General features: G+C 46.9%; 2 protein-coding genes across 6 annotated transcripts in view; one reads left to right on the top strand and one right to left on the bottom strand.

Annotated features, from left to right (window-relative positions):
* Nucleotides 1–264: 264 nt before the first annotated feature.
* Nucleotides 265–2,384, bottom strand: LOC130152354 (actin, cytoplasmic type 5). 2 transcript variants are annotated; one of them, XM_056345776.1, is made up of 2 exons: nucleotides 2,286–2,384; nucleotides 265–1,755 (listed from the first exon to the last, which is right to left on the bottom strand). In XM_056345776.1, the coding sequence occupies exon 2, from the start codon at nucleotides 1,742–1,744 to the stop codon at nucleotides 614–616; it is 1,131 nt and encodes a 376-aa protein (XP_056201751.1). In that variant the 5' UTR covers nucleotides 1,745–1,755; nucleotides 2,286–2,384; the 3' UTR covers nucleotides 265–613. The 2 variants fall into 2 exon arrangements, with proteins under 2 accessions (XP_056201751.1, XP_056201750.1); XM_056345775.1 differs by having other exon boundaries at nucleotides 2,269–2,348.
* Nucleotides 2,385–2,422: 38 nt separating this feature from the next.
* Nucleotides 2,423–26,786, top strand: part of ARID3B (AT-rich interaction domain 3B) — a 36,754-nt gene continuing 12,390 nt past the window's right edge. The window contains exons 1-4 of one of the 4 annotated variants that reach the window (XM_056345773.1): nucleotides 2,423–2,485; nucleotides 5,357–6,027; nucleotides 15,314–15,385; nucleotides 16,972–17,044. In XM_056345773.1, coding sequence (XP_056201748.1) covers nucleotides 5,446–6,027; nucleotides 15,314–15,385; nucleotides 16,972–17,044 — 727 coding nt within the window. In that variant the 5' untranslated portion in view covers nucleotides 2,423–2,485; nucleotides 5,357–5,445. Of the gene's footprint in view, nucleotides 2,486–2,520; nucleotides 2,697–5,356; nucleotides 6,028–15,313; nucleotides 15,386–16,971; nucleotides 17,045–26,786 lie in introns of those variants that run through there. The other 3 variants (XM_056345771.1, XM_056345774.1, XM_056345770.1) reach the window with 3 other exon arrangements.

Below are 26,786 nucleotides of genomic sequence, written 5' to 3'. Positions count from 1 at the left end.
TACAGAAAGGCTGCAAGAGTCACATACCAGTCAAGCTTTCCTTCCTAACAGTTCTTAACATGGTCTGCACTGCACAGGGCAGCTTTAAAAGGTGCCATTACATGATTTGTATAGCATTTCCCCCCAGTTTTGTTTTCCAAGTATTAAGCAGCAGGCAGCTACAAGCTATGTTTGCACCAAAATCATGTACTGCACAATAATTCCTTGTAGCAAGAAGATAGAGAGCCCATGCTGAAAGAAAGCAAGATAACCTCTTACAGTTTTTTAAGCTTAAGAAGTTTATTTGTTTTCCTACAAAGGAGTCAGTTGTGACAAATCTAAAGGTGACAAGTCTAACTTTAGTGTCATCCTACCAGTGTTACATCAGAGAAGTGAACAACCCTCCATCTATTTTCAAGCCCCAGAGCGCCATGAGGAGGAGCAGCTAGCCAGCCAAAGAACTACAGCCTAACAGGCCATTAAAATGCACATGTCACTACTCAGTACCTCAACATATTAGTTAAAACATGAAATAAGTAACAGTCAAACAATCCTGGTCCAACGTGGAAGGAGGAGGGTGCCCCAGCACGCATCCTGGCAAGGACAGCCCTCAGGTGACTGCCAGCAGTCCCTCTTAGAAGCACTTGCGATGGACAATGGAAGGGCCAGACTCATCATACTCCTGCTTGCTGATCCACATCTGCTGGAAGGTGGAGAGAGATGCCAGGATGGAGCCACCAATCCAGACAGAGTATTTACGCTCCGGTGGGGCGATAATCTTTATCTTCATGGTGCTGGGTGCCAGGGCCGTGATTTCCTTCTGCATTCTGTCAGCAATACCAGGGTACATGGTGGTACCCCCAGACAGCACGGTGTTGGCATACAGGTCCTTCCTGATGTCCACATCACACTTCATGATTGAATTGAAAGTGGTCTCGTGGATGCCGCAGGACTCCATGCCCAGGAAAGAGGGCTGGAATATGGCCTCAGGGCATCGGAAACGCTCATTCCCAATAGTGATCACCTGCCCATCAGGCAGCTCATAGCTTTTCTCCAGGGAGGAGGAAGAGGCAGCTGTGGCCATCTCCTGCTCAAAGTCCAGAGCAACATAGCAGAGCTTCTCCTTGATGTCCCGCACAATCTCTCTCTCAGCTGTGGTGGTGAAGCTGTAGCCCCGCTCCGTGAGGATCTTCATGAGGTAGTCGGTCAGGTCACGGCCAGCCAAGTCTAGACGCAGGATAGCATGGGGCAGCGCATAGCCTTCATAGATGGGCACAGTGTGGGTGACACCATCCCCAGAGTCCATGACTATACCGGTGGTGCGGCCAGAGGCATAGAGGGACAGCACAGCCTGGATGGCTACGTACATAGCTGGGGTGTTGAAGGTCTCAAACATGATCTGGGTCATCTTCTCCCGGTTGGCCTTAGGGTTCAGGGGGGCCTCAGTGAGCAGGACAGGGTGCTCCTCTGGGGCAACACGCAGCTCATTGTAGAAGGTATGGTGCCATATCTTCTCCATGTCATCCCAGTTGGTGACGATGCCATGCTCAATGGGATACTTCAGAGTGAGGATGCCCCTCTTGCTCTGGGCTTCATCCCCCACATAGCTGTCCTTCTGCCCCATGCCCACCATGACACCCTGATGCCGGGGACGCCCCACAATGGAGGGAAAGACTGCACGGGGGGCATCATCCCCTGCAAAACCTGCCTTGCACATGCCAGAGCCATTGTCCACAACAAGGGCAGCAATCTCTTCATCCGCCATGCTGACCAGGCCTGAAGCAAGTATGGACACAAAGATATCACAGAGTGCCAGAACAGAGCAAGAACATCACAGAGCCCTGAAACCTGCCCCTACACACTATACACCTGAAATGATTTAATAGGCTAGGGAGCTCCAACAGCAACATGAGGGATCTAAGGGGAGAAAGGATATTGAGGCATCTTGAAAGGTTGTCCCACAGAGCCCTCTGGGACTGAGTGGGGAGGACACCAGTGAGACATGATACCTATTTATTCCCCGAAAGCATACAGATATATACACACACAGCCCCAGAAAAGATAAGCACTGACCGTTCCCACTCCCTCCCCAGGGACCAGCAGGTACCAACCAGCGGGGATGGCCCGATACAGATCCCCCCCTACAGATCTCCATACATTTTCACCACAAACCTGAAAGGAACAAAGAAAAGCCCCAACACAGGGCAGCCCCTCCCCACCACTGAGGCCCAAGCAGGCAGCGGAGCCCCCCGAGCCCGCCCCCAGGGAAATAGCCGCCTCAGCCCTCACCTACACACGCTCCCCACCCCACAGCAGCTCCTCCTCAGCGAGTGCCAGCCCAGCCCCGCGCGCGCCCTTTTATCCCCCCGGAACCGGAAGCCGCTTCTTGCTTCGGTATTTAATTGGCTCCCGGCCTCTGCGCAATCCCGCCCTTTCCTCCTCTTAAGCCGCTTCCGGGCGCGGGGCGGTGGCGGTTCGTCTTCCGTCACCGGGGCCGTATCCGGAAGTAAGGCGGGCGCTTCCGTTACTGGGCACCGCCTCCGCCGCCCCGTTTCCGGCTGGGCCGAGGAGGGGCGGCGCGGGGTGGGGAGGGGGGGGGCGGAAAGAGGCAGTGCCGCGGGCGGAGCTGAGGCGGCCGCGCACGGGCCGGCAGCGACCCGCTCCCGGGGCCCGCGGGAGGTAACGGCCCCGTTTGCCCCGGGGGGGGGGAGTTTGCGGTGGGTACGGTTGGAGGGTGGCACCGCTCTGGGGGCCAGGCCTGCAGCGGGGGCCGCTGTGGGAGGGAGTCTGGCTGAAGCTCACCGGCAAGCAGGGCCGGTTTGGGGCCGGGGGGCAGCCGCCCTTCTTCGGGGACTCCCCCCTTGGGAGGGGGGGGGTGCGGGGGTTATGGGGCGGGGAGGCCTCCGGTGAAACCGGGAGGGGTGGGGGGGGTGGCTGTGGAGTTGTTTACCGCCGCTGCAGAGCTCAGCCCCCCGGGCTGGGGGGCAGGCTGGCCTCGGCTCCTCACCTCACGCGTTAACTCTTTCAGGTGGTTTCCCCTTGGCAAACCTCTCCCCGGCGCGGAGGGCGTTTGCCCGTTACGATGCCAACGGGGCTAGTTACAAACGGTGATCCGGGGGCTTTTTGATTTAAGGGGCTCTCCCAGGGACTCGGCCACACAAAGGCTGGTGCTGAGGGTCTGAAGGTTAAACCGAATCCCTTTGCTGCCTTGGCTGGGAGAGGCACAAGAAGTAAGCAAATACCCATGCTGAGGGGTAAAATGAATGTGGAACCCTGGAGTGGTTTAATGTTATTAGTCTAGTTGTGATTGTTATCTTTAACTTTATCCTGATACTGTAGCTTAATTGTTTTCTGTGAGCAATGCATCTCCTTGTTGACTTAAAACTCCCTGCAAAGTTGGCCGTCTCTCTGCAGTAACACCGATACTTGATGTGGGCATCTTTCCTGTATCCAGAAATCATCTTTTTTAGAGGCTTGTGAGGTTTGTGCTGGGCTCTGGTGAAAACCCTCAGCAGTCGCACATAAATCCTGCCGTAACCTGTCACATGCTATTGTACCTGAACTCCAGGAAATACGCGGGCGCCGCATACCAGGGTGTTGCTGCACCTGAGGTGTGTTTGCACAGCACGTTATCCCAGTATCAGGTCATTTATTATTGTTAGTGTACCCGAGGCAGTTAATACACCCGAGTGTATTAGCTGCACACCTCCTCCCAGGCAGGAGAGGTGACACCTCACCGTGCCTCAGGTGCAACAATATCCAGCAAGGTGTGGGCTGGAGGCTCTCTAGCCTGGTTTATGGTTGCTGTTGCAACACCCGCACCAGTTCATTGTTGTTTTATTGGAGGAGTATGTGTGGAGCTAGGCCAGATGGTGTATTGTGCTTTCCCAGCGAGTCTTAAGACTCTTTTCAGCTGCCAGGTAATGCGTTATTGCTCCTGACATTCAAACCACTAATCCACTTTATATTGTTTCATTTGCAAGCTAAAGCTATGCTGCTGCCTGCTTGATAAAAATGCAAATGCACCAGCCAGGCTTTTCATTTTGGTGATGGGCTGTTACTTAGTGCAGGAAAGAGTTTGTGAGTGGAAATGAGTTGGGCATCGTAGCTGGTGGGCACTGTACAAGAGATGTGGTCTGACCACCTTACGAGAAGACTTGGAGTGTGGTAGGGATGCTGTAAGTTGTATTTCACTTTTAAAACTGGTATCTGGTAGGTTATTTCTTGTTTTAGAAGGGAACTGTGTCTTGAGAATGTCTATTAGCAAAATAGTCTTTTTTTTCAAGTGTGTGGCTTGAATAGCACAGTGCTGGTTGTAAACAGGGTGGTGGGAGGTGGCCAGGAGACTGTAGCTTGTTTGTAGTTGGCCTTTCCTTTGTTTCTCCAAGCTGACTGTATTTTGTTATCAATGAACCTTGAAGAGCAGCAAGTGGGATCTGTTTAAGCATCTTTTTACATCAAAAAAACACCCAAGAAGGGCAGTCTTTGTCAGCAGGTCCAGTTGGTGACACAAAGTCCAAAATACACATGTTGATTTTAATGGTTGGGGATTAAAGGTGTAGTCGTCTTTCTAGGATTTACTCTAGATCAGAGCTGTGGTCTGTTCTGTTGGTCTTTGCTCAAGAGGAGGCTAGTGCTGGCTCAGCATGGGCTTGCTGCAGGTCAAAATGGAGAGCTAGGGAAGCTCTCGGGTCCTTCGGCTGGGAAAATCAAAGGGGGGCCAGGGCTTGAGATGGGCTGGCAACTCTGGGAACCAGAGACAGGAATTGCTCTGTGCTCAGCAGTCCATTTCAGGCTACAGCGATCTCTGCTGATCTCTCATCTCAATCTCCTTGGGAAGAATAATGGCTAAATATAGTTGGGGTTTTTTAAGAAAGATATATAAAGTGCAAAGAATTAGTAACATAAATAAAGCATTAAAGAATTCATAACTAACTGGTGTGCGATAAATTCCTGCCCGTTTTTTAATAGAAATATGGTCAAGCTTATCATCCCAGCTATCTCCTTTTAAGGTAGTATTTTCAGAAGCACCAAACCCTGGATGTTAAACCTAACATTTCAAAAGTAATTATTTAGGAAGCATGGAAGGCTTCTGACAAAAAATGAACTGCTGGGACTGTGGACAAAGGCATTTCAGATGCTGTATTTGGGGTATATGAAACTGAGGTTATAGCAAATGTGTTCAGCTTGAAAATACAATTAAACAGTCTGAAAATTGAATGCAAGTTTGAGCCTGAGGCTGTTAAACATGAAGCTGATTGTTTCACGGTCTCCTGCACAGGAAAGAGTATTGGCTTTGCACTCTATTTATCCTCTTCCTGGGGAAAAGATGAAAGCATTTTATATTCATACAGACAAATATTTGTCTATCTTTCAGATTCTGCCAATCTCCCAAGGTCGGGGCTTGAACCCTGCTAGATAAAGTCAAAAACGCCCCCCTCTTTTCCCAGCCATGCAAACTGCGGGATGAAGCTGGAAGCTGTGGTCGAGCAGCTGCAGAAGCAGCAGCAGAAGCAGCAAACGCCTCTGCAGATGGATTCCAGGGAGAGACAGCAGAGGCAGATGAGAGAAGCCCAGCTGCTCTACACTCAGCAGCTGGCTGTGCAGCAGGCTGTCCTAGCAGCCACATCTGGCAGGGCTTCAGGCGGCTCTGCTGTTGGTCCCTTGGCCAGAGGCCCACCTGCAGCCGGAGCTACGCGGGCATTTGATCAGAGCAGCATGAATTCAGAGCCAGAAGAGGAAGAGGAGGATGAAGAGGAGGAAGATGAAGAGGAGGAGGAGGAAGAAGGGGGTTTGGAAGGTGGCGATCTTGAGGATGGCGGTGATGTGACTGGAAAGGAAACCTGCTCTGCTCTGAAATACTTTCATGCTCCCAAAGTTGCCCATCACAACCAAAGAGTGGCCTCTACCTCTAATCCTCTTCCAGCTTCAGGGCACCAGCGGGGACAGCAGGGCAAAGAAGAACAGGGTAAAGACACTACTAAGCAACCGTATTCGGGTTCCCCGTCTGGACGCCAGAACTGGCGGTTGGATGAGCAGCTTAAACAGGTTAGTGTTAACATTACTTCTGAGTAAAAATGACCATATTCAGTCAGAGCGAGGGTTTCTTCAGCCCAGTGTCCTGTTACAAGCACTGGCTGTTTGCAAGTGCTTTGGAAAGAGTGTGAGAACTGGGCACGTGCAGAACAATGCTTCCCTGGTGTATTCTTCCAGGTTTATTCTTTTATAAAGAAATTTCATAGGAACTTGATTTGCTTTACGGATACAGATTTCCAGCTAAAGATATAGAAATGCCAGTCTGTCAGATCCTTTGTTGGGGAGGGAGTGATCTTTGGCTTGTTTATCTTCTATCTCACTGCTGCTGTGCCATTCAGAATGGAACATGCTGGTGTTATATTTATTTTTGGTGCAGACACTTGCCTGCTAATGTCTCACCCAAGTTATTTCACGTACGATATCTATAACCCCTTTGTGTAAGACCTCTGGGATGCTGTGACTTTGGCTGGATTTCTGGTTGGTGATGTGGGCAGGCAGGGAAGAGTGTGTGTCCTGTCACTGATCCTGTGAGTAAGCAGAGGCACTTGATATTTCATGTGTGGGAAGGAAGAAGCTAGCTTGGTACAGCTTGGTTTTGGTAGGAGGTTAATTCTGTGTTTGAATGAAGAATTATAACTCCTTGTACATAAATGCCAGAGGATCAAGAATTCTTTTTTGTTGTAAGTGGGTATTTCAGTTCATGTAGCACTTCTGCTGTTTTGTTTCAGAGCTAACTTGAGCAGACTTTGAGACATTTACAGAATTGATGTGTATCTAAGGCAAAGGACTATATGGTTTAAATAAAGAAAAAAAAATTACTTAATTGTCCTTTTCTACAAATGTTAGCCTGAATGTCTTGAGGGTTAGGTTTTGCTTCAAATAGTTGTTTGAGCTAAGAAGCCTTGTATGGACAAAACAAGAATGCTCTTCTTCCTTGTCTCCTGCAAACCCGATGAAGTAAAAAAGCTGGAGCTGCTTTGTGGTGGCTGGTGAGCCATTGGTGTTGGAAAGTTTGCTGTGGGTGCTCAGGGCAGGCTCTCCCTGTAGCTGTTGGTTGCATGCATGCAGCTATTTGTTTTATGCTGTTACAGGCAGCCGTTTGAGGAGGAACTGCTAAAGCTCAGCAAGCTTTGTTTCTTCCATTCCATTCAGCATGCCTGTAGGCTCCTACCCAGCTGTTTGTGTAAACTGGTGCCAGTTTGCTGTTTCTACACTGATGCATGCGGCAAGAACTCCTGTAAGTTGGCAGGTGAATGGCAGTTGTACTCTTGGTGCTATAAAGCATGCTGGCAAAGCAGCCCTGGCGCATGGGATGCGGCAGGCAACTGGTTGCTGCTGTTTCCTCTGTGCTTTTCAGTTAGGTTGAAAAAAGTGTTACTCAAGCTGCTATAGGGAATTTAGGTGGTTATGTTGGTCAGGGGACAGTCACTAGAGAAATTGCTTCAGAATTTACTGGAGTGGCAAAACCTTCCTCTTTCAGGTCTCTGGGTGGAGAATAGTAGGCAGGTCTCTGGTGTCAGGGGGATCACTGTCTTAAAAAACCCAATAAACTTAGTCCTTGGCTGTTTTCATTTCTAGCTCAACCAGTGTGAACAAGGATGTTGTTGTGCTTCTTCCCAACACTTGCTGGTCTTGTGAGAGTCCTGTGAATCTTCCTGAATTAATAGGCTTGATTCCTAGGTCATTTGCCCTGCTCTGGGAAGACAGATGAGCATAAGTGTGCCAGATCTGTTTGTAGCAGATGTGGAATAGCAAATAAAAAATTAAAAATACTGGTTTATAATTGGCATACTGTGCCCTAATACTGATCCAGTTACTTTGGCCCATTTTGGTAGTAATCAAGTATTTTGGTACTAGGTTGCAGCTTAGCCTCATTTCAGGCCAACTTACTCTGGAAACCAAAGTGCACAAAGCTTCACCAGGAAGTAAAACTAAAAGAACAACTCTCTTGCTGCTGTGTTAATCTGTTTTGCTGCTGGGGAAGCAAATAGTACAGCAGCAAAGAAAGGAATTGGAGAAATTCATGGACATGAAGTTCAGGATGGCTTGTAAGGGAATATCAAGGATGTGCTATGCTACAGCAGTCCTGGGTGGTGGGAACATATGGCAGAAAGTGGGCAGGTTCACATGTTGTCCTGAAATAGTGTCTCCTTGTGCTGTCATTAGAGGTGGAGTAGTGGGCTAGATGGTCTGCCCCAGCGAGGCACGGCATGGATTTGTAGTCCTGCTGGTGAACAACGTTATTAGGGTGCTATGCTGTGCTCAAAAGGCCGTATTGAAGTGCCTCATATTAGTGAGGCTGGTGCAGTATATTCACCTTGAGTAGGGTAAATATTGCAGATCAACTTGTTTGCATTCACCAGTGGAGTCTGCATACCAGGGAGTAAAAATTTAACTGCGGTATAGCAGTTCAGAGCTGGTGAGCGGGGGAGCTGCACGGATGTAGGAATAAACCGGGGCAGGCAGGCAAGAACTGTTAGCTGGCATGACAGCAAAGGGGGAAGAAATGTGTGTGCAGCTGTGGACTGTTCACATTATTCTGTATGCTAAGTGGTAACGCTGCTCCAGTGTGAGCCTTGCTTGAAATTTTTCATTTGAAAGGCATACTTAAAAAAAGCCCAGTATCTTTATTTTTTGTCTTTGTCTAAAATGGTTGTGTTAGGCAGAAGAACCAGGATCAAATGGAGAAGTGCCTGTGTTCTCCAGTTTGTTTTCGAAATGATTCCTGAACTTGTCTTTTTTTAGCTTCTGTTGAGATGGAGGCTAATAACCAGTCTGTGTACGCTGCTTCCAGCTCGCTCTGCTCTGGGAGTATTTCTGGTATGCGTAATGGCTGTTGCTTGGGAAAGAGGGGAGAAAAAGTCACTTCTATTCTTTCAAGTGTGGATTGTTTTTCTGAAAGTGACACCCTTGGAGAAAAATGTATCTTGAAAGTGTAAGGCTAAGGTTGCCTGGAAGGTATGTGGTGTGAAGATGGCAGAAAGGTGGAAACTACCAGCAAGATGATGAAGCCCCATTCTGTTCAGTCCTGGACAGCCAAGTAAATAATTGTAGAACAAGCCGGCAGACAAAAGAGCTGGCTCAGCTTATGACACGGGGGCGGTGGGAATCCTGTCAGCACAAAACAACGAGGGAGTGGAGTTGCTTGTCCGGGAGTTGCAGTCTCGAAAGAAGAGCCGGGGAGGGGGGGGTGGTGCTCAGCTCGCTCGCTCCTCGGACTTGCTCGAATCCCCTGCAAATCTGTCACGGCTCCGACAGCCAAAGGCTCCCGCAGCCGTCCCAGAGAAGGGCGTTGTGGGCTGCCTGTCTCTGAAGAAAAATGAGTTTTTAATTCCGCAAGTGAAAATGTTGCTTTTAGCAGATGGTTGGGTGTGGGTCCTTGTCCTGTGGGTTCTCGCATTGCTTGGCGCTGGCTCTGGTTACCGGGGAGAGCCGTGCAGGAGGCGCAGGACAGGACCGCAGCCCACGGGCTTGCTGGTGCTGCTTGCTCCTTTTCCACTCGAAGCTGGTTCTGCAGCAGTAGCATGAGCAATTTTGTCAGTCTTTTACTACAGCATGCACGTTAGTATGTGTATTCCTTGGTGGAATGTAAAAATAAAGTTGAGTTTTTCAGGCATCAGCTGATACTTAATGCCTCCTTAAGTGCAGCAAGGTAAGTGTCCATACAGCAGCTGTCTGACTTGCAGAGAGTGGGTTGTGGTCTGGGTTTTGGGGATGTCTCATGTTAGATTCTCAGAAATCACCAGTCACTCCTGAAAATCCTGACCTAAACTTTTACAAAGGTCATGGTGTTTATTAAGATAAGTCAGCTTAAAATAATTACTTTGCTTTTGCTCTAGGGTCTAGGAATGAGTGGCTGAGATTCCATAACCTTTAAGTATGTGCCTCAAGTGGTGTGTGTATTGAGGTATTGCTCAGGAGATACTCATTAATCCAGAGGGGGTGAAGGTCCCAGGAATACAAAAGTTGCATTTCACACGGTGCATTTTTTTACCTCCAAGTTATTTCAGATATCCAGGCCCCAATTCAAGGGTTGGAATTTTATTTCCTTATGTGGGTCACCGGATATTTTTCTTTTCAGATTTAGTGGGAAGGGAATTCTTTATTAATAGCTAACATTAAATACTTGATTTCTCTTTTCCTGAAAGCTGTTTTCTGTAAGAAGCTTTTAAGTCCTAAACTGCCCATTGCTGCTTCTCTTGAAATTCATGGTTTAGGTTTGTTTTGATGAAGTCTTCATCCCTGTGACAGTCTGCTTCTGTCATAGCACGTAGCTCGGTGTTCATAGTGATCTGCAGCGCAGCATTAGTGGCTGGAGCAACAAAGTCACCTTTTTGTTTAATATATGAAATAACGTATGGGGAGGAGAACCAAGAAACCTCTTGTGATAACGACCGTAGGCAGCAACCTACAAACACCTTGTATTAGACGTCAGAGAGTGCCCCCAGATCTGCATCTCGAGGCAGTTCCACAGGCTTTGTCAAGGCTGCGTTGCTCTGCGGTGCCTGTGCTGCGTGTGGAGGCAGGGCCAAGGAGCAGAGCGAGGAGCTCATTTCTATCTTGGGGAAGATGTGGCTCTTTTTAGGATTTGTTCGGGTGCTAAATTTATCTGTAGGTAGAGTTGCAGCTTGTCTCCTTCAGTGCCAATTCAGAGACATTCTAGCTAACACTGGAGACAGGAGGTGGAAAGAGCTCGAATGTGTTGTATTCTTACACTTCTGTTTTTCTCACTTCAGGGTAAATCTGAGACTCTCATGTGGCAGTGAGAATTTCTCTTCCCACAGCCATATAGCACTGAACAAATCTTCTTGTCACTTACGTTTTAGTTAATTCCTCTGAGTATTTGTGAATAGGAGTCATTCACAAAGAGTCCAACTTTTCCTTAAGGATAAGGAAGCGTATTCCTGTTTTGCAAAGAATTGTTAGTGCTGCAGTCACTAGGTCGTGGGAGCACATAAAAGAAACTTAATAAAAAAGGTAATTAATCTGTTAACTTCAGTCCATTCTTTTTCTTTCCTTCCCCATCCTCCCTGCCATTCCTGAAATCACTAAAATGTTTTCAAAACCTGTCTTTGAAGCTTGTAGATATTGAATTGAGCTCTGTTATTAGTAAGACTGGGAAGGGTTTATTCCAATTTCAGCAGAGCTTTACCAGGCAGCTTGTGCATGCAGTAATTATAACTTGGTTCTCCATGCTTGAGAACTTGCAGCTCAGGGCAGTAGTCCTGATCTTATCAGCATTTTGTAGTACAACAGTTTTCTTTATAATAGCATCTGTTTCACTTCCTAAGGCTTAACTCTACCCACAAAAGGAATTTCTGTGGATTCTCTGATAATCCTGAAATTGCTGCCCCTGTACCTTTTCATTGACTCGGTGCTTTCAGTTAACCCATGGGGTAGGGGAGGGGCTCACTTTTTCACTGCAACATTTAGCCTTGTCCCTAAGCGGGTATTTCAGCAGATTTCTGGCCTGAACCCTCTGTCAAAACTGCAGGTCTGCAGTACAGAGGTGCAGAATGATTGAGTTTCATGCCAGAAGGTTTTTTTCTCTTTTCTTTTACATATTAAAGCTTTAGTGGCTTCTCTCCTGTTAGTTTGCCATCTTAATACAACTTTGTACTCTGGCAAAACCTCCTCAGGCTTTAGCTGAGCCCCTCTCAAACAGCTGTATGGAACTGGGTGGGGGAGAAGGGAATGACCTGGAAAAGGAGCATTTCCAGTTTCTCATCACTGTCTCTGTTTGCACACTAACTGTAATTTGTGCAGGCAAAACTGGAGGAAGAGATGATTTACTGCTGTTCTGTTTGCCTTAATACTTTTTTTTTACTGAGCAGAGTTTTGATTTAGTTCTGATCTCTGGGACAGACATGTGAGATGGTAATATTTGAGAGGTAGGTGTCCTGCAGGGAGGGGTTGAGGCAGCTGGTAAGGTTTTTGTCCGCAAAAGAATGGGCTGGATGAAGCAGGAAAGTTTGTCATCTCCTTTTCTGTCTGCTTGGCAACTCAGGGTTAACTCTGGCTTTTGAATGTGGGATTGGAAACCAAAATTGCTCTGGACATCTGAGCTTCCCTCTAATAAGATATTCCAGGTGGTTAGGGAGTAATCCTAAAATAGGTCCAGATATAATTGCTTCTGAAGCCGGGCCCACAGCCTCTTGGGGAGGGGGCGGTCTGGGGGGGCTCTGATGGTGTCTGCAGTGCAGGGAAGGCTCCCTGGCTCTGCCAGCAGCTCGTGAAGGTGGCCAGCCCTTCCCAACACCTGCCTTCCCACTCAAGCTTTGCATCAGGGGCTCAGGCACAGCCAGTGCCACTTCTGCCACCTTTTTCTGCAAGAAACCAGATAAATTCTTGCCCACGATAATGCAAGGGCCGTTTGTCAAACATCAGCAAATTCCCTCCATACAGGCGGGTAGAAGGAGAGGCAGGACTCTCCCCAGAGGATGACCTGCCTCTCTGAACAGTGTTTTTTCCTTCCTGCCACTATTGCCTGACTTATACAAAGGTCTTTTAATGATTTGTGAGGATATATTGATTTCTCAGGTTCCTGCTGTTCATATGGAGGAGGGCTTCTCAGCATAGGGTAACTTTGTTTTCCTAGGAGGAATGGAAAGGAAGCTTGATACCAAAGCTCCCGCTGAGCGCTCTTGCTGTGCAAAATGTAGTTTATTCTGCATTATGGAGCACCTCTTGCTTCAGTAGCTTCATGGGGCTCTTTACTAATTTACCTGTTCCCGTTGTGCTTGAGTCACTGTTATGACCACTGCCAATGTTTGGTATCTTTGGTCGTAGCCTTGGTGTGGACCCAAAGGTTTTGGTGAGCAGAATAGTCCCTCAAGATCAAAGCTGAGGCCTGGGAAAGTGCCTGTCGGTGCTCGTACTCGGCTCTCTGAATAAATAAGGCTTTATTCCCTGGCTGCTGAGCTGACATTTCATGCTAGCCTGAGATTTTGCTAACCCTGCTACCCAAAACAAACCTGTGCTCTGTCCTCATGTCTCCACAGCCCATGTGGTGTTTCGGTGCACCCTTGCTGATTTACACCACTGCAGCTGCTGCTTGCCCTGAGGTGGATGAGGAGCACTCCCCTTATCTCTTCTGATAGCTTAATGTACGAAGTGGTAACTGGCTTTAAACCTTTCCAGCTATTGCAGGAGGAAATGCTAATACTGTCCACTGTCTCTCACCTCGGATCACTCCGTGTCATGCCAGGTTATATCAATCTCTGCCAATTTTCTGGACATATGGCAAAACACTGATGGCATCGGCTAGCTTTAAGCTCCTTTTCACTAGTGATGTGTGGAGGAGCATTACTTCTGTGCTCTTGAGCATCTCAGGATATAGGTATGGGAAGTGGCGTGCATATATTCTGCTTACTCTCTGTATCAATCCTTAATCTTGTCATTCTTTTCTAATTACCCTTGTTCTTCAAATAGAACAAGTAACTTGTCTTTAATCCCATGGAAAGTTTTGTTCCTGGAAATTTTACAAAGTTCAAACCCACTGGCAGTAGAGAATTGTCTCCTTTAAGCTCTCATCTCTTTCCTGTCCCTGTCCTCAAATGCAGCAGAATAAGCTCTCAGCCTGACCAAAGTTCCCTGTGAAAGCACGTTTAACACCACGAGCAGCTTTTCCCTCTGGATTTATAACCAAATACAAACTTGGGAAGAAAGTGGCTCAGCCCTCTACAAATCATTTTGCCTCTGAGTGTATAAAGTTGAGGATGGGAAATATCTGCCGTCTTCTGAAAAGACTGTCTCTTATTCTGACTGTTCACATAGGTTTGTTGATCTGAGTTAACAATCAGTGGGGTTTAGGAGCAGCTGGATGTTACCGTAATTAGCAAAAAAACTGTGGTTTTAATCTCTGCTAGCAAAGGACACCCAGTTGAATCCTCCTGTGAACAAAACTGGTCTTCAGATCTCTTCCTAGAGAGGGCTGGGAATTGATCTGCTGTAATAAACAGCTGACATAACAGAAGTGGCAATAATCCCCCATTAAATATCTTTCAGTTGATGGGACTCACTGGATAATTGACTTTCCAGCAGGAATTACTGGCTCAAACTAAATCAGCAGGCATTAGGGCAGCTCACCAGTGTTTTTTAAAGGGGGCAATGTAGCTTTGCCCAGCCTTGACAAGAGCTATTCATCTGTCTAATTCAATGTATGTGTCACAACCAGATGACTCCAAGAATTCAGATATTGGACCACCTCTCTAATTTGCATGCTTTTTTTGATGTGTGCTGAAAACTCTTGCTATCTTCAGTGCTTTCGTATCTGTATTAGGATGCTGTGTGTTTATCAGAACAGGGTAGTCAAAGCTACCTTGCTGCATGGATTTGGCTGCTCTTTCCTCAAGTGGCTCTGGAGTACTTGCTGTGCTGGAGCTTTATGAACTTTATGGTTTAAAGATGCTTGAACATATTTCAGGATCATCCTTCTGGTCCTGCCATACAGCTGGAGGCTGTCCCTGCTGGTTTCCAGCCCTGGTGATCATTTCATGATGATGACTTACCAAGTAGAACAGGCCTAACTAGAGTAATCCTTTTAATGCCTAAGAAGAATGAACCTTAATCCAGCAAAGCTGAGCTTTCCATTTCTGTGGGGAAAATCCACATCCAGTAGCTTCCAGGAGTAAGGGTCCTGGGTGGGCAAGCAGCTTTCCAGTGGGATTATTTCCCTTTCTTTGGCATACTCTGGTGCTGGTTTTTAGGCAAGCCAGGGGAAGGACGGAAGGGTGTTTCCAAGTGTTTGGTGTCGCTGGTGAACAGAAAGGAAGGATGCCTGGGTAACACCTGGACCTTTCACTGGGGTTCTCGGATGTGCACTTGGTAAAAAGATGGATGTGGAGAGCAAAAGCAGCACCTCTATGTAGCTGCTGGAGCTCGTCACAGGAAAGCACCTGCTACAGGGGAGTTAGCGTGCTTCAGTTTAGCAGATGTAGGAAGGTGGCTGTTGAAGATGTTGAGGTCTTTTCCCTAGAATGGTTTTCCCTAGTGTCAAGACAACTTTTTTGAGATACATTTCTGTGGGAGAAGTCTCAGAGCTGAAAACTTCCCCTACCTGCAGTAGTTCCCAGGAAGGTGGAATGCCACTTCCTGTTTTGGGCTGAGTGTCAGAGATTCCAGGAAAGTGTTCTGTGACAAACGCACAGATTCCCCCCATCCTTCTAGTCGTCTTGATCTGAGGCAGCAGCTGATGTTGCATGTGTTTGTGCCCAAAACTGCACATTTGCAGGCTTTCAGGAATTGTCCACAAAACCTTTCCCTGGCAATCCTTTCACGCTTTTATTTCTCTCCCCAGAATGGCAACGTGACCTGGAGCGATGAAGGCGATGGATGCAGAGGAAGAGAAATTTCACGAGACTTTGCCAAGGTCAGTCTGATCATTGGCATTTTGGGGAGGGGGTGACTTTGAGGAATTCTTCCCTGGATCTGTCTCAGAGGGTGACTACAGAGCCCTCACTATTCCTCTATAGTGAATTTGTAAGACAACTGCTTTGTCCTGCAACCCTGTGCCTAAAAACCTGCGACTTTGTTGGGCTGGTTTGGGCCTATTTTGTTGCCTTTGGTCACTGGAATAGTTTGAACGAAGACTTAATAACCAGACTTTTGACATTTAAAATCTTAGTCATACTTTCTCCAGCTTGCAGAAGAGGATTTTGTTTCTTGAACCTGATTAGCACTGTGGTCATGGATTTGAATGTGGCAGCTGTGTGTCACATCAGCCAGAGGAATTCATTTTAAACGAAGCTGGCCCTTTCTGAAAGGGTGCAGCTAATTGCTCTGCAAATACACTGGGGTGTTTTCTTCCCAGAGCTCAGTGTGTGAGAAAGCACAGAGCTTCATAGGAAATGAGCCCAAAAAGCTCCTCTTCTTTTGGACTAGATGAATACCAAGTAGCTACCAGCACCTATGGGGAGGCTGAAATACATATTTCCCAGTGAATCTTTGCTTTTCCATTGAGCTGCTCCACAACAGTAGCTACAACCAGCAAAAAATTCCCTGGAGCAATGCAGGATTCTTCCTCAATGCAAACAAGAGAAGGAATTGAATTCTTCATGTATAGCACTGTCTTCTGTCTTGTTCTGTATCCTCCTGTATCTCAGCAAGAGACTGACCAGCCCTTTCAGCCTGTTGCTTTGTGGCCTCACAGGATTCTTGAGGGGTGAAAATTAGATATTTTTTTTCTTGTTCAAGAGGTAGCTGCAAGATGGCACTCATGCCTGTCCCTTCTGAAAAATCAGTGGATAACGCTAGCATACAGTGCCTCTCCTTTGGAATAAGCTGCCTATGGAACTTCATTTTAAATGCTTTAAGCCTTTTGGTAAAACTATTTCTGCAGCAAATTGGTTCCAGGATGGTTCCTGACTGAAGGCTTTTTGGCTTATTGTAGAGGGGCCTTTACTGCCAGGCAGTAGTAGTTACAGGAAAGCTCTGTCCTTTCATCTCTTCCTTCAAGGGACTTGGAGTTTGTCACTTATGTGACAATCCCTGAAGGAGGGAATCATGAGGCTAGGAGAAGCTGCAGAGCTTACCTCCATGGTGCCTCAAAGGTACAGACCACTAATCTGCCCTAAACCACCGTCACCTTCCTTTTGGTTGTCTCGTCTTTCTTTCCAGCTTTTCTTAATAGTGTCTCTCCCCTTTGCTTTTAGGTGCTTTCAAACCTGCTCTGTAACCAGTGCTGTTAACCGGGTTGAATCCTGTTCCCTTCAGGGTGCCAGTCTCTGCTCTGCGCGCATGAGTTACAGAGGGGCTGAGCAAGGCAAACTCTAAGGAGGGTCCTCAAACCTGGTCACCAAAAAACCAAGGAACCCTTCCTTGTTTTGCCTCTTTGCCTGCAGCTGCCTTTCACCCCTCCAGTACAAACACCACGTCACCCATTGGAAGAAGCCAATATTACTTTTTATGTCTCATTGTGGATTGTGCCTTAATTTCTGTGGGTTTTTTTCCTCCCAGCTCTATGAACTGGATAGTGACCCTGAACGGAAAGAGTTCCTGGATGACCTCTTCATCTTTATGCAGAAGAGGGGTGAGTGAGCACTTGTTTGAAGTAGGGTAAATGGGGCACAGTGGTGGTGCTGCTGCTTGACTTCTTCCCTCCTGAGTTTGAAAGAACAGATCCAGCCCTTGAACTTGCAGATCAGGTGGAAGAGCAGTGGTAAGACTTGAAACATTTGCCCTGGGAGATAGGGAGGGCAGTATGAAAGAACTCTTCTGCACTGTAACTTAACTTCACGCTATTTCTTTACCCTCCTACCTAATATTGATGGTGTCCATGTGCTGAAGAGCCCAAGCAGCCTGCTTCCCCAAGGATTTTTGAAACAAGGCTGAGTACCACTGGGGATTCTCTGGTCTCCCCTTCAGGTGGCATGATCACACATCATATGTTTGATTTCAATGGTATGTGGAAGCTGAGTGTGAATGCCTTCACGGCCTGCGTAGAGTAGTGGCGTGCAATCTGGGGACTGGGAAAATAGACACCAAGCCACATTTCCCTGTAAATTCACAATGTGTCAGCTCTCAGTTTTAGTAATTTTGTGTAACTGAGTGTGGAAGTGCAGTTTCTCACATTCCTCCCTGTGGTGTCAGCAGCTTGCAGCTTTCCTTGCTACAGGAGTGGTGATGCATGTGTGAAGTAGCTCAGCTGGGATGTCACAAGCCTCTTTCTGTCTGCTAGTTATCAAAGTTCAGTTCCCTTATTGCAAACTATGCATAACAAAAATGTACATGTATGTGGTATTGTATAAAACATGTTTCTGAACATCTGTAGTAAATCCATTGTGGTGCACTATTCCTTTACCCTGCCAAGCATGCCAGGCTAGACAGACTCTTCAACAAAAATGCTCCTGACAAAAAGTGTTAAATTGTGCTTATAGACCTTTTCATTGTTTCTGAAGAGTCTGCTGAAGGAAGGTGTGAAGAGCAGACATAAAAAGGGACCCTTTGCTCCCTTTTGGCATAATGCTCTCTGAGTGTGCCAGACCAAAAAAGCCAGGCTGTGCTTATTTGAAGGGGGTCTTGTTAGTGTCACCACCAGTATTGTGCCAGGAGTTTAATAACACATAAAGATGCAACATCTCAGTCTCATCTACTTGAAAGTTATCTGTTTGCTGAGTTTGAGCTGGAGTCTTATTTCCTGTTGTCTTTTGAACCCTGCATCTTCAGATGCATCCCCCTCTGGATGCCTAGATCACCAGCAGAGGAAAGGCTGTCCAAAATGCAGCTATTGCAGTTGCTCTTCATGTCTGTGTCCATTTTTCCTGGCTTGGCTAGAGCTGACAGCTGACCTGTGTGAATTTTTACTCTCCAGCAGTTTGAGGTTATGCTTCCAAGGTGGTGAAAAATTGGAGCAGGGTTTTGCTGGTATTTTTGGCTTTCATGTGCAGAGGCATAACTGGGCTTAATTAGTTTACTTGCAAATGTTAACCTGAGCTCACATGTTAATGTAAGGGCTGGGATGACTGACAAGACAGGACAATAATCTGAAGGGTGTGATTGGCAGCAATAGAAACCTCCAGATACCTAGGGAGAAATCTGCTTAATACTTCAGTGTCTCCTTCCTGTTACCTTTTAATTATTTATAATTGACATGTTCCCAGTGCAGGGGCTGAGCTGGTTACCAGCTGGTTGCTGTAGGAGTTTAGCTTTTAATCATCTGGGCATTTCCAAGTGTATTTGTTTTCTGGAGACTCCCTTGTTTTCTTGCTTGCTAGAAGGCTGAAAATGAAATACAAGAACCCAGTGCCCACAGGGGTGAGATGTCAGGAACTGACAGCACACTCCTAGAGGGGCTGGAAATGTTTGGCACTGCTCTGGGGGACTGGCTAGGTTGCAGGGTGTGAGGCAGTTGTGGGCTTGCTTTGTATTTTGGGACCCCCAAAGTAATAGGCAGGATGACTCTGGGGAGCTAAGCTGCTTCAGGTTGATAGGAGAGCTGAACAGCATACATTGAGCTATAGGAGGCAGCTTCTGTCGTTCATCTGAGCTGCTGTGTCTTAACTGCAGAGGAAATCTTTTGACTTGGCATGGTTTCCCAGAAGCTGGACTGTCCACTTTTCCTGCTATTCCCAGCACTGTCTACAGCAGGACTTTGGTTTTCTACTGAGCAGATGGACTTGCCCACTGTGTCCTATTCTGGGATTCTCAAAAATCTGGAATCTTCTACCACAAAAATATCATAGGATACCATTCAGGCTCTGATTTCTTCTCCCCTCGTTTTATGTGCCAAATGAGCACCTTAAACTATACAAGGCTGAACAGATGCCTTGTTCTGAAAGAGTCCCCCAAAGATGGGGACAACTGAGGGCTCATTGCACCTGAGAGCAAAGTGCTGTGTTTCTTAGCTAGTATGTGTGAAGGGCTGGTTAATTTGCACCTCGTGTCTGAAGGGAATGGAAAGCAGCTCTGCTAATAAACATTGCTGGTGTAAAGATGGGGATTTTGCTGTTGTCCAGGAGAAGTGCTGGCCCTTGTTTAGGACTGATGGATTTGTGGCACAGATTGCAAACTGATGCCAAACCAAAAAAAGCTCGAAGTGAAAGATAAATGACAGATTTCACAGGAGCTACCGAGTAGCTGGAGGGATGAAAAGATTTGGTTGTTGGTGCTGCTGTTAGGAATGTACCTAGAAATGTAAAGCCATGAAACAGGCTTAATGCAGATCAAATGTTCAGGTCTCATCTGCCTCTGAGCACAGCAGGTTGTTGCTGAATGACCACAGCTGCAAGTGATAAAATGGCCCTTCAGTGGCAATAATGATGGAAGAGGGAGATGAGAGGAAAGCTGTAACTCTTCCTTTGTTGGATGTTTTATTCCTTGTATGTGTTTAGGTGAATGGGTCCCACCATGGCTGTGATTGAAGGGGCAGATGGGGAGAGGAGGGGAGACCAGCCGAAGAGAGCAAATTACCGTGTGGGGCTAGCTTCGAGCCAGGCCTACGGCAGGACCAACCTGGCGCGGCTCAGCAGGGACGATGCTAGCTTGCTGTATTACCCTTTCCACCTTTCCTGGTTTTTTTCAGCTCTTCTGCAGTCTCAAACCGAAGGTTGTCTTTCCTCAGGCTGAGCAGGGATAAGCAGCTTCAGTGGTGGCTTCCCTCTGTCTCCGTTGCTGAGCTGGTGTCTTGTGACAAGTTGAGCCTTGGGGTCTGGTTTCCCAGAAGCTCTTAACCTCCTGCAGCGTGAGGAGCTGCTCTGTGGGCAGGCTTGTGGTTCAGGGCATTTTTAAGGGCACGGGCTGAGACTTCTCTGCTAGTGCACTGTGGAGAGGGTTGCATTGCAGGCACAGAGGCTGGATTTGTTCTGCCTGCTGCGGAGAACACTTGAGGCAGGAGCAGTTTTCTAAGTGCCCAGGCTAAAGCTGCATCCATCACAGTAAATCAGGGTAATCTTGTGTTCCCCCATCTTTTGTATTACTGAAAATAATTTTCTTACAGCAAAGTATGTAGCCAGCTAGGCAAGTTCATTTACTCGGGTCTGGCTCAGTGTTAGAGGTGATGACATCTTCCAATTTTCGGGTCTTTCTCACTCTGTGAACATACCCTGGTGGTAAATTTTGTCTCCATCTTTTTTGTGTGTGATAGAAGACATAGGTATGATGATGAGTAGCAGAAAAATGTAGCTGTTAGCCCTGTAGCATGTACTAGGTAGTGTAGCTAGACAGCTTTTTGTCTCCAGATAGTGAAGGACTGTCAGTGGTGTGACTGTTACAGCTGCTGAGGCAGCCACTGATAATGGAGCTGATTGTATTCCACTAGTGCTGGTCAGGAGAGAGTTGGAGTAGTGGGACTGTTTCATCCCCTGGAAGGATCAGTTGTGTTCGTGCAAGACATTCCTCTCGAGAAAAGGTTTGATGAGGAAGAGATCTAACTGTGTGCTATGGTGTATTAGGAAAGGCTCCCTTTCAAGGGAAGCTGTTTTGTTCATTTTAAGTACTGCCTTTGTGAAGACCTCATAAAATGTCTCCAATTGTACAGCTCTACTAATTTTGTTCAAGGTTTCTGTGTGACCTTGGTTTTCCCAGATGGCTTGACCATTCTGTTTTTTTATGTGTATATACATAGAAGGGGCTTTGTAAGTCTGACCGTGTGGTTTTAATGTTTTCCTGCTGTTGTATGCTCTGTCTGCACATTTTAGATGTGGAAATACAACAAATCCAGGGCATTGACAAAAGCGTTTACTGATGGATTCTTTTATCTATAGGCCAAGTGGTGTTTATGAAATGTTTGTTCAGGGAGTACGCTTCATTCTTCTACTGATTGTTTTGCAGGTTTCTTCTTTTGATCCTCTGGAGATATTTTTGTGCCTGAATTAAGCAGTGTAGTTCTGAGACATCAATAGACATAAATTCTCAGCATCCTGTGTTCATGCTACCTGCTTAATGCTGAGCCACAACAAATGTTTCCCTAAATAGTAGATTGTATTCTGCAGTGGAAAAATTCTCACTCGAGGCACTGCAGATATCTCCTCTGGAATGGACCAAACCAACCAGGAAAAGTCCTCTTCCCCGTTAGACTATTGGATTTGTGCACAGCGACTTCTCTGCCTCCTGTACCTCCTTTAAAGAACCTCTTCTGTGGCCAACCATACTGACTTTAGAGTCGGGAAAAATGATGGCTAGTGTCTTGTGCAAATGGTAAGCAGTGGGGACCAGTGAAATATTTTAGCTTTTTATTTTTATATTGTTAGAATGGAAAGAATGACTTTTCCTGAAGTTGTGGGGGGAGCTGGCATTCTGGTTTACATTCCTCTGTATGCTTTAAATGGTTTAAGCTTTTCAGAACATGGAACAGAACGCACTACTCAGTGTACTTAAACACTTCTAAGTGATGCTAGGGTAAAAACAGGTGCAAAGCAAGGTGCTTGGGATACCTGAACAGCTTGAATCTGGCTCTTCTGGGGATGCAGAGTCCTGTACCTGAGGTAGGGTTCTCTGTAGCATCCACAAAACTCTTGCAGGGAATGTCTTGCTCCACCAGCCTTGGGTCCCAGGTGACTAAAGTCTCCACCAGGCACTTAAGTTGATATTTTGGGGGAGTTTACCTGGGCCAGTTTGCAAACTGCAATAACTTACAAGTAGCTGTCAGCAGGTCCTTCCCATGAAACCCAGACTTGCTCCCCTTTGTTTTTCATACACAAGACATTCATTGCGGCATAGAGACATGAGAACTTTTTTCTCTAATTTGGAAAAAGCCTGGAAGTTACCTTTTGGAAAGATTTTTTAAAAAATTTTTCTGGGAAAATACCCAGTGCAATTCAAATAACTAATATCCCTTAGTTTTAAGCAGCTGAAAAATAGTGCTTTAGAGTGAATGTTGCTTTAGCTTCAAAGAAAAATCATATTTGGAAGCTGCAGTTGTAATTAATGGAAAAATAGTACTGCAAGTTGACTTGGTTCTGGCTTACAGGAGATTTGTTTTAAACTTAGCCAACATGAGGAATGCTTGAGCAGCTTAAATGTTCTGTATGAACCAAGTTGGCACTTGACAGGGTACAGAAGAAGTTAATTTGAAATGATTGGCTGTTGTTGCTTTGCAGGAACCTTTCTGTAGCTTATTCAGCTGATACTACTCTGCTCTAGTGATTGCCAGCTGAGGATCTCTGGATCCCAGGTGCCCCTTCCTGGGTATACAGAATTGAGTGATGGAGTCAGAGGGGGTTTTCCTTGCTCCCCCTGAAGACTGAGATGTTAGATGGTCATGTGTTTCTCCAGTGTCTCAAAGCCTGCATGTTTTCACCTCAAATCCTGGTCTTCTCAAGCTTTTGCTTGTATTGGTACTTCCTCCTTGCTATGGGTGTTCTTGGCCTTTCCCCCCCTCTAAATTTTAGCAGCATGTTTTTCAAATGAGGAATGAACTGCTGCAGTCAAGCAGTGGAGGTGGCTCAGCACTGAAGAGATGACCCTGTAGATATCCAAGTGGATGGAAGAAGGTGGAACCATTTGACATGAAGATGCTTTAATTTTTGACTTGGTTCAGCCTGCCTGACCTACCTTTATTTTCCCCAGCTGCCCTCCTTTATCAGCATTGCAGTCAGTATTTCTGCCTCTCTTTGCCTGAAGAAGAAGAGTTTGCCCATTTAGTTCAGAGGTCACATGTATGGAAACCCACCACCAGTTGTGTGGCAGTTCACCATCTGGTGAAGAAATTTGTAATAGCAAATATATTAGACCCAGCTGTGTCAGTAGCAGCCAGACAGTTGGAGCTGGGTGCAGGAGAGCAAACCTCCGTGGGACCTCTGTTACAGGGGTGTGCAGGAGGGTTACCGTGGCCGGTGCCATGGCTAATACAAGGGGGCAGGGGATGCCAGTTAGGCTGCTGCTGGTTCAGCAGCCGAAATCTGATAAGGGGCTGCTGTCAGCCTCGCTTACTGGGGAGGGAAGCAGAAACTGATGGTGTTTCAAGGGGCGCAGATAAGAAGTGGGCCTCCTGTCAAATAGAGCATGATTAATTACCCTCTATCCTGGCTCCTGCTTTGATAGGAGTTGTCTAATGGTCTGCAGGCTCACAGATCAGGTGGTGACATTCCTGTTGGGAGGTGAGATTGCCTGCTGTGGAAATGCCATGCGTGGGGAGAGATTAGATCAGCTGTGGCATGAACAGGGAGGAAGAGGGGAGAGGTGGTTTCCTTTCTGTATCCCTTAGCTTTTTATTTTAACATTGAGTGCTTGGGACAGACTCAAACCAAATCAACACACAAAACTCATGCAAAGGAGCTGGGGTGGCTGAACGAGCAGCTTTGTGTGAAGCCAGCCAGGGTTTGTCCTTGCAAGAGGAACTGGGGCAGTGCAGAGTTCAAGTTGATTTGCTCGTGTTCTGCACTGCTGACTTGCTGTTGAACTGAATTTTCCTCTGTTTAGCCTGGGAGATGAGGAGGTTGTTCATACCAAGTAATTACTCAGTTTCCCTTCAAATAAACACGAAGACCTCTTCAAGATTTGGTTCAAAATTCTTTTGAATCACTATGGACTTCCCCGGTCTCCTGGGGAAAACCTGTTCCTTTTGGCTGTCTGATACTGTTTCTCTTCTGAACATATTTAGAGTGGAAGGTGGAAAGAGCAGCTCTTACCTGTACAGATAGTGGATTAAAAATGCACACACACACACACAGTGCCTATTTTTCACTCCAGAGTGTACTTTGTTGCGCTCTGAATGTTGCTCTGTGGAATAATGTTCGGGATTCTCACCTCCTTTGTTCCTTACTAAGAAATGGACACTTCTAAAAGTAAATTGGCTAGGAAGAAAAAAAAAAAGGGAGGTGATTGCAAAAAGTAGTGCTCCAGGCTGGGTATAATTAACTGCTCTTTGTCTCTTGCAAGCAGGACAAGTCATGGCTTAGACTGCTTGATGGTGGGGAACTCCCTGCAGTGGGCATGGCTCAGCAGGAGGAGAGGAGAGAGTGGCCCTTGGCAGGGGATCTCCATCGTGGAAGGCTTGCAAATCCCTCCAAAATGAGGGGATGCTTATTTTCTATAATTTGGTTATGAACAGTCTTAGGGGCAGTTTTCCTTGTTTAACATCGGTCTGCATCTTTAGTCTTAGATCTGTCTTAGCCGGGCTTCAGGTTGAAGAACGGGGGGGGGGGAAGTTGGGCAGCATGCTTGGGTGGATAGTGAGGAAGATGTTGGTCCAAAGCTTAGTTCCCTTAGGAGAAGGGGAAAGGCTGAGCCCCAGCACTGAGCGGGCGGCTGTTGTGCAGGGGAGCAGAGCCTGCGGGTGCCGATGGCTCAGGCAGTGCCCCCTCTCCAGATACTGGTTCATGGCCAATAGATGTAAAATCAGTCATTCAGAGATGGTCTGGGGTTTACAGCTTCCTCAGTCCCTTCTTAAATGGCTCTTGAAGGATGAAAATTAAACAGTTGCCCCTTCTGCCTCGCCGGTACAGGGGACATTGGGGACATTCAAGTCTATCCATATAAGCCCTTTAGGCTTCTGTTGCGTCTGCCTGGAACAGAAGAGGCTTTTGAACAGGGGGAAACAGCTTGGCAGAGGGGGCTGCCTATTTCCCTTGAAGGACAGAGATGTTTATAGCTAGGCAGGCTTCCTCCAGGGAAACTCTATTCCAGAAATCTGGATTGTAGTTACAGCTTGCTTTCCCTGCAGAAGACCAGGAGCCCTTGGGCTGTGGGATGATTCCTCTTTCTCCTTCCAGAGTTTGCCTGCCCTGGAGTTTGTCTTTCTGAGGTCTCCCATGCTCATCAGCTACGCATCACCCCTTTTCCAGTAGAAACAAGACTGCCTGTGTGTCCCAGTTTTGGGTGATTCTTGAAGGAATGGCCTGTACTTACATAGCTGGGGTTATACTAAAAGGAAGAGAAGTTGCTTACAAAGAAAACTAGGAGAGCAGGCAGTCATCTTCCTTATCCTCTTCTCGAGTCAGGCAAGGCTGCTGGCTCTTTGCAAGCACGGTATGTACAGCATTTCTGAGAGCCGGCAGAATAGAGAGGCTTGAAAGTACAGTAAAATGAGTTCGCCATCAAAAGGCAACAAGTCTTATGCTGTGCCCCCGGCTGCTGACCTTTCCCTCTGGAATTCTCCCCTCTGACCTCCGGATCATTAATCCTGATGCTGCCAGATGACAGTAATCCATCATGGCCCCTGACAAGCCTTGCAGCCGCCTGTGAAAGGATCCGCTCGGCTTCAGCATCCAATCGTCCCATGATACTCGTTTTTCAGCCTTTCCTGTTTGAGCGCTGGGGGTTTCCAATAAAGACTTTATCGCCTTGCCTTTCCTCGGTGAGGGGCTGGGGGAGGAGGGGGCTCCCACAGCAGCTTTTCCATGCTTCTCAGCTCTTTTACAGTCAGATCCTGTGAAACATGCAGTGCCCTGGCTTGCTCAGAAAAGTACAGTTAATTTACCAGGTCTAAAACCCAAATGGCTCTTTGCTCACTCTGGGAGACATTACTTGGAGTGGTGCTATGAGAGAGCATGAGAGGGAAGCGATTGCAGCCCCATGCTCAAGTGGTAGAAGGATGGAAGTAGTTTTGTCCTTGCTGTAAAGTTTCTCAGCTGGCATGAAGAAATTTTGTAGGGAGGAGAGAGGGGAAAAAAAAAAAGCTGTAGGTCTTAGCTTAATTTATAAAGCTACTAATTAAATTTCAGGGCACTTTGGTCTGTGGGTCTTGTTTAAAAGCAAACTTCAGGAAGGGAAGGTGTCAGAGGGGTAGTAACATGAGGTGGGGAGGTCAGACCCGAGTGCTGTTTCTACTCCAGCCGTGAGCAGGCTCTCTGGAAATATATTTAAGCCTTTATTTCCCACTGTGTAGATAATGTTTGTCCCTTGCACGGGAGCATTTGGATAAATACGCTTTTGTCCCTTTTCAGCTGCTACGATGGGATAATCTCAAGAAGAATGAAACTGTTGAGGAAAAATGCAATATGTTAAAAAGCAGCTATTTCCTTACGCTCTGTGTTAGTGGCTTGTTTGCCTGAGGAGCCTTATCCGTGACCCTTCCCTTTCACTCTCCATCTGGGCACTGTCCAAGGAGAGCTGGATGAAAGTCCCTTCTGGACAAGTTAATGCTATTCCCTAAATTGGATTGGGGAGAAGCGGGTAGCTTGGAGCAGTGCGGGGTTGCTGGAGGAGGAGGGGAGAGGGTCTTGATGCTGCCCCCGGGGAGCAAAGGCTTTGCTGGCAGTGTGATGCCACTTGGGACACCCTGGCTCTCCTTGCTGCTGGGGCAGAAATGCTGAACTGTTAATGAAGGGGCATTTTGGGGTGGAAAGAAACCACCCCTGGCTCTTCCTAGAGACCTCCAACATAAATATTTCCCT

The sequence above is a fragment of the Falco biarmicus genome, chromosome 7, assembly GCF_023638135.1.
Source record: "Falco biarmicus isolate bFalBia1 chromosome 7, bFalBia1.pri, whole genome shotgun sequence".
NCBI classification, from domain to species: Eukaryota; Metazoa; Chordata; class Aves; order Falconiformes; family Falconidae; genus Falco; species Falco biarmicus.
Note: the sequence above shows the minus strand (reverse complement) of the source record. Positions and strands in the feature narration are given on the sequence as shown.

What these genes read in the sequence shown, in the direction of transcription:
- LOC130152354 (XM_056345776.1), bottom strand. Translation starts at nt 1,744, where the DNA reads ATGGCGGATGAAGAGATTGCTGCCCTTGTTGTGGACAATGGCTCTGGC.